General features: G+C 39.2%; 1 protein-coding gene across 1 annotated transcript; it reads right to left on the bottom strand.

Moving 5' to 3' along the window:
- Nucleotides 1-653: 653 nt before the first annotated feature.
- LOC110377011 (thioredoxin domain-containing protein 3) lies at nucleotides 654-5,455 on the bottom strand. Its single transcript, XM_064035115.1, has 10 exons — nucleotides 5,298-5,455; nucleotides 4,887-4,990; nucleotides 4,547-4,618; nucleotides 3,641-3,790; nucleotides 3,152-3,350; nucleotides 2,793-2,963; nucleotides 2,427-2,587; nucleotides 1,918-2,138; nucleotides 1,428-1,653; nucleotides 654-1,304 (listed from the first exon to the last, which is right to left on the bottom strand). Exons 1-10 carry the CDS (start codon nucleotides 5,440-5,442, stop codon nucleotides 1,086-1,088), a joined length of 1,668 nt encoding a protein of 555 aa, XP_063891185.1. The 5' UTR covers nucleotides 5,443-5,455; the 3' UTR covers nucleotides 654-1,085.
- Nucleotides 5,456-14,028: the final 8,573 nt, after the last annotated feature.

Here is a 14,028-nt window from a genome sequence, read left to right as displayed (position 1 = left end):
CGATCAAAATAAAAGAAGAAAGAATATTTGACACGGTAAAATGAAACTTATTGTAATAGCAGTAATTTACATATCCATACGTTCACGTCATGAGTGAAAAGAAAAGAAATAGTTTTGTGTTTCACCGGGATCATTGCTGCCAACCTAACTCTGTAGATATCAAATTTGGCGCTATTTATGTTATAAATGCTGTTTTCTACTCATAAATAATTGTATTAAAATACTGTGATATTTTATTTTACAGAGTTGAATAATGCGTAATTCTTAAATTTTTATTTGATGTTTTAGCCTGTTTAACTTTTTGCTGATTTCCGTGTGAACTGTTTACGTTTAGTGCATCATGGCCGCCGCGCCGGTTTCTTTGATGTTATAAATACTGCGTTTGTGTTGCGCAAGAGATTATTTTTGCAATAGACGTGTATTTGCGAGCGACAGTATTATTGCTTTTTTTTATAAAGGCTTTACGTGTTTTAGTGGACGGTGTATCATGTAGGTATGCGAAAGTGGACTCCATTTTAGTGTTTTGGTTTTGTTTGTGATTTGTTACCAGTGTAAATAAACAATGGCTCGAGTAAATTACACAGCCGCGGAGCACACCGACGTAGTGCTTATTTACGGTGAATGCGGCTCCTACAACACAGGTCAGTGAATTATGCAATGTACCTATTATACTTCTAACTCTCGCACATTTTTATTCTATTTACTTTGTTCGAAAAAAACATTTTTTATTTTTTCTTTGTATCAATCGACATACCTATAGATATTATCCAGTAGGTATATTAACGTATTTAATTTAGTGTGATTGGGTACGACACAATTTGTATGCATAGTGCGGAAATTCAGTATCGATGGATCAGATGGATCAATGTATTTTAATAAACATAAAACATAGGAATTGCTATTTAATAAAAAGCAAAAACAAAATAAATTCGTCGTTTACATTTAGTAGAGACTAATCGGTTGCACATAACAACGTAAAAGACCTATGTACCTTTATAGAGTAATCGTATATAGATCACAAAAATAATCGAATAAATTATCTAAACTATAGTAATCGATTTCACCTAACTCTAAGACGTAATAATCTAATGTGGTGTAGGCGGTGGTGGTGACGTTGCCTTATCCGCATGCTGTTCCTCATTGTCCTCGTCTTCTCCATCCTCTCCATTCTCCTCTCCGTCTCCGTTCTCTTCTCCCTCGTCTCCATTCTCTGTGTCTCCGTTGGTTTCTGCTTCTCCGTTCTCTGTGCTTTGAGTGTGATCTGGTGCCTCTTCTGCATTCTCTTCTTTGCTGGCACGACGTCGCTGGAGAAGAAAGAAGAATTGTGTTATAGAGTTTGTAGGTAGTAAGAAGGGTGCCTCCATAAGCAGTTGTCATATCACTACACATTTTTTTTTCTGCACTACTGATGCCAGATTACTAGTTACCTTCTTCTTCTTCTTGCTCTTGGACTTGGGTTTCCTCTCCGGCTCGCTGTACCCTGGCGGGAAGAATCTCGCGCATTCCTCACTCCCTACTACAGCGTCTGCGCTGACGTGCAGAGGGCCTAGAGTCAAGAGTTCCTCTGGAGGACCATCGGGGAACAGCTCCTCAGGTTCAGCTAGTTCAGGCTCCGCTAGGCCCACTGCTACCATCAGGACTATGGTTTCACAGCTGTGGAATTCATTTAGCCTCTTTATTTTTGTTATTTTCTCAAGTGTAAAGGAAACTTTTTTACGCAATGTTTCTTACAAGGGGAATAGATTTAGCCAATTTACAAAACATTTGGGAGAGACATAGACTGGGACATAGAACTTTTTAGATCTTATTTCATTATACAAGTGTTTCTCCACTGCACCAGTAAGCCATGGTATAACTAGTATTTTCAACTGATACATAAGATACACAAGAAGAATCTTGGATACAATTTCCACTTACTAATCCTTCTCAGGCCTCATCTCATACTGGTCTACAGTCTTGCACAACAGCTTAGGTTCCTCCACGCTAGCATCAGCAAAGAACCCGTAGCGCAGTAGCCGCGCAGCCAGTGGTGGCAGCCCCACCAGGCTCAGCACAGCTCGGCGCTGCCAGGCTCCGAACATTAGGAGTACGTGTGGAGGTGCGCTGGGGGGAGCTGGCTCCACTACTGCGCCTACCATCTGGGGAATTAAGAGATGGAAAATGTAAATTGGCCTGAATCCAGTTTCGCTGCTATAGTTACACTAAACTGCATTTCCCATACTCCACTCTCATTCTATGTTTCAATCCACAAATATATGTATTGTCCCGCGCTCGCAACGGTCTCTCGAAGTTACAAACACTTAACCAAACTCAATTACAAACACTCATTTACCCGGCAAAACTTACACTTAGTTTGTCCTGGAACCTTCTCTCGCCCGAATAACGAAGGCATATAAAAGCTACGTAGATGTGTCTTGTACATTTACCTTTGGGAACAACACATCGAGTACCGCAGCCCTCTCATGCCGGTCCTTCGGCACGTACAGGCCGATAGTGTTGCCATCCCTTAGTTCTGTCGTAGGCAGCTTCTTGCGAGCATCGTCATCTTCTGCCAGGCCATCTCCACAGAGCGCTCGACGAGTTAACTCTGAAAGAAGAGACAGTAAATTGTTTACTAGCTGAATATGCAGGCGTTAGATTTTTAATGAAATAGATGAAAAGCGCAAAAACGGTACTCATTGGTTGTGGGCCTTGGCATTATATTAGGTTTAGTGCATAAGCGTTTGCACAGACACTGATTCTCACCGGTTAATCAATCAATTTGAAGGGTTTGTATGTTTAAAATAGCTTACCAATAATATCCCCCTCTTTATCAGGCATCTTCTTGAACAGCAGCGCTAATGACGGTCGTTCAATAATCGCAGCGGCCGCGTTGGGTTCACCAAGCTCTGGCTCTTCCACAGATAAAATCTTAGCTCCTTCCTTGCCTACTACGATCGGGCACTTGTCTGCTAAAATTACTCCTGAAAATTGCAGACATAAGACGTTATTATTTCTTTCACAATTGCCGCTATTTAGCCAGCTCACTTGTTTTAATAGTTAGCCAGGTGATTTTGAAAGATTTCTTGGACATTTGGGTAGATTTTCTCTATGATATAATTAGGGATTATCTCCTTAAACTCAGTCTTATAAATATCTGTTATGTGCTTACCAAAAGGTTCAATAGTATCAGTGATCTTGCGCAAGTGTTTCTGCGCGTGCGGCAGCATCAGCGCGGGACAGATGTCGTTGAAGTGCATCTCCATGCGTTTAGCTCTTGCTTCCCGTCGCGCGAACCTGGCGGCTTCTATTGCTGCTGCTTCTTTAGCTTTCTTCTCCTCCTCGATCTTCGCTTGAGCGTTTGCCACTTCCTGGAATAATATAACATGTCCTTATAAAATTGGAGTAAAGATACGAGGTATAGTTGTTCATGGTCACGGAGGGTTAAAAAAGGGTTTCTTGTCATCTTACGTTTATTTATTAAACTTTATGCAACAAAACATTACAAGGGCGGACTTAATGCCATAGGCATTCTTTCCAGTCAACTTTACGATTTCCCATGTGTGATTCTTGCAGTTGACTGATTTCTGAAGAGAGATCCTTGCAACTATTTATACTTTCAAAAGTTTGACCAAGTAATATTTTAGAACGTGCTTTTCACCTGTTCTGGAGTGGTGAGTTCATGTGGAGCTCGCTTGGGTCTCTCTAACTCTCCCTTCTTGGCCAGTTCCTCATTCCGCAGTTCTTGCTCTATGGTGCGAGCGATACGAGGCGCGTCGGCGCCGAACACCACGTTCAGGAGTTGTCCAGCCTGGAATAAGAACACCAGAGTAGTTTAATATCATATTCTTTCTGACTGGACTACTAGGAGTTGCCTACCGACTATCTTACTGTGTCAAAGATATCTGAATCTCAATTTAGACATATTTATATTAAAACATCGTTACATTAGTTTCGCATCAATCATTACCTACTTTTCACATTTACCGTGCCTTTGGCGCCAGCTAACTCCTAACCTACATGCATTTAAAACACCATTAAATTCAGGGTGTCTAAAAACTTCGACGATAGCGCGAACTTTTGTAAAACTTTCTTTAATGGCTGTAGATATGTAAATATACATGTCTGGAGTTTTTTAGGCGTTTGGTCGATACTCATACTCGTGGCTCTTCACTTAGAATCGCCGTCCCATATGATAGACATAAAGATACAGATGTTTGTGTATGTACTACAAACGTGTATGTGAAGACGTGTGGTTCGTGCATGGTCGTACAAGGCACGCGTCAGACACTTTCTTTGTTCGAATCTATTTTCAAGAAACAAGGTGTTTTTTTCATTTGTCATTGTGAGGTGAACTGACACTTTCCTATGGGTCACGCAAGAACTTTGGAGTGGGAGTGGTTGGTTCACATCTACCTACATGATATATTCGAAGTAAAAATCGAATTTTAAAGATTTATAACTGCTTTCTTAGAGTTTGGTAATATTCTAAATATCTAATTTTATTTTTGCCAAGAAAAGCCCTAAGCTCAGGATTTGTCTGTATTTATTGCATGCAACAACTTACCGCTATGAACATCCATGTAGGTTCGCTCCGTTTCCTAAATCTCTTCAGACATTCAATGGTGTCCGATTTGGCCTGTAAACATTTTTAAATGCATCAATCAGATTTTGCAATATAGTAGAAACTAGACTAGCTCAGCACTGCCAAAAAGTGCACTGCTAAAAAAAGAGATGAGTTGAATAAAGACAATCGATGTTTATTGAAATGGTTTTTTAGTCTGCTACAAGAATTTACTTATGATAGATGGAGATGGATAGCATACGGAAATGGGTACTTACAGTATTGTAACCTAAGCTGTAGTTTAAATGATAATGCGTACAGTATATAGGTAGGCAAGTATTACCACGGCTAGATGCAGGTTGTCTCCTCCCAGTTCCACCTTGATCTTCTTGAGGTTGCCCACCATGCCGATGCAGGGTCCGCACCACTCCGAGTACACGTCCACCACTACAGCACACAAACAACACATTAAACAAAGAAATATTTACTTTTTGAGAACTTCTGGAATTGCAGGTATCTTATCATTCCTTATCATGTGTGATGCACACTAAAACTTTGACAATAACAAATGAACTTATGTTTTTTTTATTTCACTTATCGGGATCAATCACTGCTCATCCTAATCCTAAGTCAAACGCTCTGGTACTCTTAACTTCAGACCTATTTACCGTCATCAAAAGCTACTCAATTCATAATTACACAACATTAACACTTCACCTAACTTACATATAAAACTAAATAGTTCGCAACTCACCCAACAATCCATCTCTAGTGAGAAACTTGTTCCACTCATCATCCGTATTCAACTCAGCCTGCAACTGGACTTGCGCGGCCTTCTTGCCTGCGCCGGCCGCGGCAGCCGCAGCGGCAGCGTTGGCGACCGCACTCGTTAACGCCATGCACTCGAGTGACGAGTGAGCGCGTGTGTGAAGCGAGTGTGAATGTGGGTGGGGGTAGAGGCGGCATTTGTGAGGTGGCTGATGTTATGGTTGGAGCAAGGAGGTCTATAGCGAAGGTGTAAGGATGAAGTGATGATGCTTCTTGCATGCTTAGAGCTCTGAGCTGCAGAGAGCGTCTCTTGTGCTGTAATGGCAAGCGTGATTAAGCGACGTTTGGTGTTAGGCCATTCTCCAGCTTAAAGGTTTTAATACACATGACTCCCTGATGATTCCCTCGCCACTAGAAGGGTGTTCCTCAAATATGTACCTAAATCATCACAAAACCGCGTTAAATATGATTATGTTAGTCAATTCGAGTGTCTACTCCAAAGGTCCCCTGCCTATACCAGGAGCAACAGATAATATTTCAAATAAATACAAAGCTTGTCGCCTTTCCTCATAGCTCTTTGTTCCTCGCATGTCGAAAGTTGAAAAGTAGCAAACAAAAGTTTTTATAGTTCTGTGCAGATAGGTATCGGTCGCTATGGCCGTAAAGCCGGACGTTTATGTACCAACCTACATGTATCGATTTATTGAAAAATATTATAGGAAGGCTATGTATCTAGAGGCAAGTGTTTTGAAGGTCAAGTCAGAAAAACTTTTTAGGAAATCTGAAGAAAGCACAGATGTAGGTAGGAACTAGGCTGATGGCCATGATGGATTGTTTATTGATGAATTTTACTCTAACTAAAGTAAAGACGTCACGTTCTATTTAACTTTTATTTTACACAAGTTAGCAGTTCCATCTATCAAGGTTTGTCTTTACAGAATTCTGTGTGTAGGTAAGCTCCCTCTTTGTGCTCATCAACCGACTATGTTAACAGCGGCATCTAGTGGCAAGTAGAATCAACCATGTAGTTTATTTCTACCCGCCGCTAGAGGGCACTGTAGAAGCAAGCAAGTCCTTTAGAGCTGCGAAAGTTCGGTGGAAAATGTAGTAGGTGGCGCGTTTGCAACCCTGTTTCTTAAAGAATATTTTTCTACGTAAGTTTGTAATAAGTAACACAGAGTGACATATTTGAGTGAATATAGGTAGGCAGAGAGGTTAAGATGGGCTAGAGTCAATAACCAGTTTTACCGTTTAGTGTTTGAGCAAAATAAATGACAAAAATGAAAAGGAAAAAGGTGCTCCATTTTTCGTATTACCTCAAAAAACATCCGTATTCAATGATATTTTCCCGAGCTAATCAGGAAACGCGACGTAATCAATTACTTGGCAAGTTTAACCGTCAGTGGGTAATGGATTACGGGCCGTAACGGTTCCAATCTGTCACCATCTAGTTAATGCATTAATGCAATCTTTTTACTGAACCGCCTTCTGGCGCTTACTTCGTGTGGAATAAAGAAATATGCCCTCAGAGGTCGTACGACTCAGCCCTTAAAGTGCTGAACGCAAATAAATTGAGGATGCCTGTTTGTTTGAGTTAGTTAGGAACCATTATAAGTACCAGTCGAATATAGTCAAATTAATTTTTAAGAATTCGAGGAGCCTTCCTCATACAACACACATGTTTATTTTTCGTATGTAATACTGATGGCATTACCATTGCAGACCATGGAACACATGGACTTTGGAACCTTTAAACCACAATTATGAACAGGTACCTAGGTCCATTCATAAAGTATAGTTACTTAATTATCACATAATAAACTGTATCAAAAGAAAGATTTTTCATAAGAAAAATTCCATCAGTCCCTTAGCATGTTCCACAGTAATTTCGCGCTCATCATACGATTGAACCCTTTTTACGTTTGGAAAATAAACTTTTGAGTACTTAACCCAAAATAGATTGAAGACAACTGATATGATTTGTATCTCTCATAAAGATAATTTAATCAGACATGAAAACCGAAGGTCTTTGGAGTCAGTGAACAATGCAAGTATCGCATGACGTGGACCCACTCGTAAATAACTGTGGAATGTCACAAGTTTGAGAATTAATTAAATATCTGTTACACTGTCTGATGCATATTCATTTGCAGTATTGTGGTAAGGTTAGGACCTAGATTAGAAGCTCTTCCGGTGTTGTTATTAGATTGCGCTTATCATTTCGTCTTGAAGGAGTATTTATGGCATTCACAATGCATAGTTTTGGTCATTAATGGCATCCAGACTAATTGTCGGCGGTTAAGGATCAGCCAGTTGTATTAAGTACACAAGCTTTTGCGTAGCCATAGGTGACTCTCATAGTCTTGTCCCTGACTCTCATAGTCCGATGGGGCGGCAAACTCACACAGCTGAGAGGATGTATCAATCGTCAACTTCCGGAGTTAAATCGAATTTTCTCATTGAGACTCTTCTTTAAATGGAATACGATCTTGAATTTAGATCCTAGTGTAAATTCCCTCTTCTGCTGAAACTGTTGTAGGTTTCTACACGGACCCACAAAACCAGTTCACATTCAACCCACTGACCCCCAAACCCTTCATTGAGGAACGAAGCACGCCTTCCGCCGTAACCATCACACAAAAATGCAGAAAGAATAAGTAAAATGTCAACTATTTGCGTTTACCTTCCGTCGTAAATCACCCACGGTGGTTCTGTCACAAAATGGAGAACTTGGTTAATTTTATACGGGTCTGATTCATGGTGGAAACACGCGACGGCCACGTGACGGTGTTTGCTGTGGCCCATGAGGTTACTGGGTATATTCCACTTGATTTATTGATGGTGGTGATGAAAGTGCACATATGTAGTATGGTGCTTTTTCATGGGTTATAAATGATACCTCGTGTGGCTATGTGAAGAGTTCTCGTGTGGCAGTTGTCACGCTGTATGGTTGTGAAGGGTTCTTGTATACAGTGGCGTTCGAAAAGTATTTGATGATATTGAGACTGAATTAATGTCGAAAGTTAGTTGAGTCAATTTTGACGAAATCGTACCCGTGACAAATAAATTAGACCTGAATGTTATTACGCAGCCTGACCCCATTGTTTGGAATGAACTTCCATCAGCGTAATGGCTAAGAAATAAACCTGACTACGGTAGCTATCGTTTGTCGACAGAAATAGATTAATTTTAACCGTCTGTAACTTGAGCCGGATTACGTCCAATGAAAGCTTTTATTTAGGTCGGAGATTTTAGTGTTTTAAAAAAATTACAAATAGAAAGAAAGTTGAGAAGAAAAAAATTCATCGATTAAATCGATATTTTATAAATTGAAGTATGGTGAAATATATTAACAAGCCTGGTGTTTCAGAAATACACCAAAGTTATTAACCTATGCAAGCTAAGCACGGTTAAAAGTTAACTTCTTATTTATTTGAATAAGAAGCTTGGTTTAAAATAATCACAAATCAGTACAGTACCTATTCAATAAAGGAACTTCTACGAACACCTGAAAAGTGGTTCGAAACCGTTTTGTTTTCCAGTGGAAACTAGGTTTTTCAGAAAAGAATGGCGAAACATAATAGTTTCATTTCCTTTCAAAGCAACACTTGGTTGCTTTTTCAGGAGTTGCATCAGTTGGAAAAATGGAAATAGTCTGGCAGCTTGAAATAACTAACATAAAACTAACCGCAATATACTGAAATATTCGGGCAAGGGTTTTTAAGTGTACATTATATTATTGCCACTTATTAATTTGAAACATTTTAAAGCGCACGTAAGATTTTAGCTACGCATCGTGTTGGATTTCCTTTATGAAATCGGTGGAACCATGTCCCTTTTCAGCCTTAAAGTTATCATATACCAAAAGCAGATGGCTAGCAGAAAAATTACTTCTGTCCCAGCCTTCTAGATATACCTAAAGCTGCTATAAAGCGGTAAGGGATTTATTTTATATTTCAGGCCAAAGTTAATGAAGAACGGAATGAGCTGAAATATTTACCGACAAGATTAACGGCTAACCCAATGGAAAAATTTACGAAAAACTGGAGGCCTACTGTAGGTGTTACGAAAGCTGGAGAGCTCTGAATTGTATCATTAATTTAAGCTCCTAATAAAAGCCTGAGTTTTGTCTAGATTGATGAGCTGAAGAAAACTTTAGGTACTGTTTATTAAATCCCTGATGGGTGAAACTAAATATTTTTTCAATACTGAGCATAATATCGGCCTATGATTTGCATGAAGCTATGAATTTGACAAAACCACGTTATTTTCTGAATACTGAATAAGCCTAAGACTAAGTAATCTGTGCTGATACTTAGATATAGCTATGTTCCCGGATTTTTGATTAGTTTTCAGCACCAATCTGTCTTGAGTAATACTCATAACTTCAGTAAAGTCTCTTTACAATCTACAACAGGTCTACGATAGGTACAATATCCCATCAAAACATCTTAAATAAAATACGAAGCGGTATCCAAACTTTCAGCCACATGTTCCGAGGTAGCTCCCTACTCCCAGGGGCCCGTTTGTGGGGCTTTGCGTAAGCGGCCCGGGGCCCCACAAAGCTAATGCGAGCCTTAATTATGAACGGAGCCCGGATGCGAGGATACTCAGCCACATTAATATGCTAATATTCTATTTTCAGATGCCATGTTTGGGTTCCGTGTTACAACTGTCTTACAGGACTTGTAGATAACTTAGCAGATATGTACAACTATATCAGGATCTACCTATTGTGTTTCTGTGCTATATTTTTTTGCGAAAGCTTTTTCTATGGGGAAGTCAAGGAATTAAGTCACAATAGTGACTGAAAAAGGTATACCTGGCCTGTTCAATTTGACTTAGGTACTACCATTACAGAGAAGTCACATGCATTATTATTGTTGTTGTAGTTAACATGTCATATAGTGTCGGTGTACTGTATAAACTTGAGCATTGTAAAAAAATATATGCAAGAACATATTCAGAAAAATAATATTATATGTTACCCAAATCATCCCGCTCTCTATGCGTATCGCGCACTCACGCAGCGGTATTCATTTAATATTATCAAAGCTATTCAAAAAGCATAATTTTATCATGTCGGCGCTAATCTTTCCGGAGCGAAGCAGTTATTAATATTACAGTACTTCCTTCGCGGTTTTCCGTGAATTTCCAACGTTGTAGACTTTTATATTTGGCGGGCAATATGTTTTTGATAATGTCGGTCACGTTTTTCCAATTTGGATTTGGGAGACGTTGGCTGTTCCTAAATGAGTTAAAATTTATACTAGTATTAATTTAGTTAGGGAATTGCTTCTTGCATGCTCAATTGGACCTAGTTTTCTAGTTTAGGGAACTTTACTACTAATAGTATTGAAGTTAGTTTCAGTTACCATCGCTTTTGTTAGGTTAGGTTAGTTTTTATTTATTTAAGATTTTTGTGCACACACAATACACATATATGTCTAACTAGCTTCTGCCAGCGGTTTCACCCGCATCCCGTGGAAACCTCTGCACGAACCCGGATAAAAAGTAGCCTATAGCCTTCCTCTATAAATGGGCTATCTAACACTGAAAGAATTTTTCAAATCGGACCAGTAGTTCCTGAGATTAGCGCGTTCAAACAAACAAACAAACTCTTCAGCTTTATAATATTAGTATAGATTGAAATAACGTATGATAAAATGTCTCACATGTTTAAAGCTGAGAAATATTTGCTCCACATTTAAATCATATTTTCATAACAAATATTTCACTGGTATAATACCACCAACTGCAGCAGTATGCAAGTAATGATTAATGAAGATATGCAGGTCAGCTCGGAATGCAATTACTGCAGAGTTGTTGCACACATTCCCAACATAGCCTGATGCTCCAGTTACTGCTAAATTATTGTTTTTAAGCTGTTAACTACGACTTAAAATATGTTGTAAATACTCAGGTTCTAACTGTTTTAATCTGAGGTTATTTCCTTTCCCCGTCAAACCAAAGATAATGTAAGAATAACATAAAGTGTGAAAGTCGATATCTCAAGAAATAATGTTACTTGTTAAATGATATCAGATAGAATATGGGTATGGAAGTGTGGTGTGAGTGTGAAGAGTATGCGCTGACCCCAAATAAATTGGGATAATGGCAGAAGGATGATGAATAAAAAATTACCATGAACTGGAATTCGATAATTTTATACAGTGACAAATAGTCGGCTATGTACTGGTTCTGCAAGCAGCGAAAGCATCCTTGTAAGCCTAAAATCTGAAAGGTTGGTGGTGGTGGAGGGTTCTAGTTCTATATTTTATTAAATAACTGCTGTACTAATAAAGCTTATAAACTAATAAATACATCTTTGCAATAAAAACAAATAAACTAAACAAAGTGGTTAATAGTGCAGGATGTATAAAACTGGATCCAATATTGGTAACACATCAACGTCCAACGCTGTAGAAGTTCAACGAACTAATTAGCAAGCCGTCAATGGACGTGTCAGTGTGACCAACATTGGACCGAATGTTGGGCCAAGATTACTGACGGGCTAGCCTCATGGCGGGAACTTCGCGAACTTTTTACACAAACATTTGTAGGTAAACAAAACTTTGTTAACACTTCAGAAAGGTTTCAAACTTGCAAAAAACTTCACAACATCATGAAGGTTAGTAGAAATCCTAAACAATCCATCATCACTGCAATTTTTAAAGTCTGCAAGACCTCGTAATTTTTTAACCTGTCTTCCCAGTCGCGTTTAACCACAGTGGTACAAATGGTGGTACCACAGTCGGCAATGTGGTGAACCTTGCCGGGTGCCGTCCCGGGCTCCACTGCGCCCCACCGGCAAGCCTCCCCAATTATAAGTTGAGGCACACGCGATCCAAGCTCGCCAGCTATCTACCACATTTACATAAGTAATTTAAACTCGCTTTCAGGTAATTTGAAAATAATTTCGTTGTATAAAGTTTTATGGCAGAATTATTAATGCATTCGCTTCTTATTGTTTGCAGTTTTCAATGTTTGTCTAAGGGCTGATTTTTCAATCATCAGTTAACTTCTATCTGAGGAATAAATATGGCGGTTTGACATATTTTCCATACAAAAGCTGTCAAAACGTTAAAAATATTCCTCAGATAGAAGTTATCTGGCGATTGAAAAATCAGCCCTGAGTCGGTTAGATTTGTGTCTGATAACCTTGCTATTGTTATTGGTTTAAACTTTGTGATCTGATCATCGTTAAAGATGAAAGAAGAAGAAGCTATCGCTATAAAGATCACGACTAGCATTCCAAGCGTGTGAGGTGAGTTTTGGTTTTGCGGAAGTACCGTCCCAGTAACAGCATCAGGATCCTTTAACACAGTAGAGAGGTAGTATTACAATGTTCATCAATAAACATAAAATTGCATTTATGATATGAAATGGATCCGGGATGAGATTCTCCCTTATCCTGTGTCATTGTTATGATCAATTTGCATGTTCTAAGTGTGCATTAAACCACTTACATCAAAAACCTGAAAAATAGCTGAATAATCAGTTCACGAGCAATTAGCTCTCGCTATCCCGCGTGGGGGCAGTGACCCCGCATCACTCTGTCAGGGCCAGAGATTACCCGGCTCCCCAACCCTCGGCGGTGTTGCCAACACACGCCCATTTGGCAGCGCCGCGGTGCTAAATAACTATGACAAATAATAATATAAGTTATTTAACAGTTGCGTTGTTAGTTAAATTTTGTATTGCTGGATTGGATTGTTATATTGTTCTTTTAAAAAATAATAAATTTTAATATAAAAGGAAAATACAACAAGGTTCTATCTTGTATTCTAGTAAATACAACAGCTAGCAGCAGTTTAATTTGGAACTTTATCTTTCATACTACATGCTCAAGTGCCCAAGGACCTAAGATCATCTCTCGATAAGGTGCAACCATAATTTACCATCCTTTCCAAATACACCCCAAAATTTCGCTAGCCGTCACTCCCGTGTCACAGTGTCATATCCTCTGAAGGGGGCGATATTTCACATGCTGGCAACACCGAACATTAATCACCATGCTTAGGCGCTCGCCGCACGTAATGAACTATTGTTACAATCAATAACCCTTGCATGCTGAGTGGGTAGGATTGGGGGTCTTCGATTTATGCAACCGCGCTTTAGTGTTAACTTGGTGACGAAGTTTGGGGACTTTGAATTTAATTGAGTGCTGTGTTGCATTTATGCCTGACTAGCTAGTCGAAGATATATGTACTGGAACTACAATCGTACATGAGATAATTGGATGATCTGACACAGGTCGTGGGTAGGCTGTAGTTCCTTTTGGGAGTACATTTTTAGCAGTAGTCGTCCTGTAGCTGAAATAACGATGATGAAACTTGCACAAACACTCAGAATCCACTTGACTAGGATTTTTCCTGTGTGGGGATCGAATCTGCTCTCTAAGCAGGATATGTAAAAAAATACTTTTATTGTGACATTAATATTTCAGATTGCCGACATATCACTTCAGGCAAACTGTAGCTATTATTAAAGTATTCAACAAGTGACAACATTAGAATTAAATAACTTAGTAACAGACAAATAGTCGCCTTGATTTCCAAGCCACTGGTTTTTGTCTACAAAACAGTACTATATTAGGTTTCCAAAACGGCTACCGAATTAAAAAAAAACCTTGTGGTAAATAGACCAGGGTCATGTAACAAAGACTTGACACGGGAATCGAATCTTGTGCTCTGAACTGGAAATAAAACAACATA

The sequence above is a fragment of the Helicoverpa armigera genome, chromosome 6 (genome assembly GCF_030705265.1).
Source record: "Helicoverpa armigera isolate CAAS_96S chromosome 6, ASM3070526v1, whole genome shotgun sequence".
In the NCBI taxonomy this organism is placed as follows: domain Eukaryota; kingdom Metazoa; phylum Arthropoda; class Insecta; order Lepidoptera; family Noctuidae; genus Helicoverpa; species Helicoverpa armigera.
The sequence above is the reverse complement of the archived record's forward strand: the minus strand, read 5'-3'. Positions and strand labels throughout refer to the sequence as shown.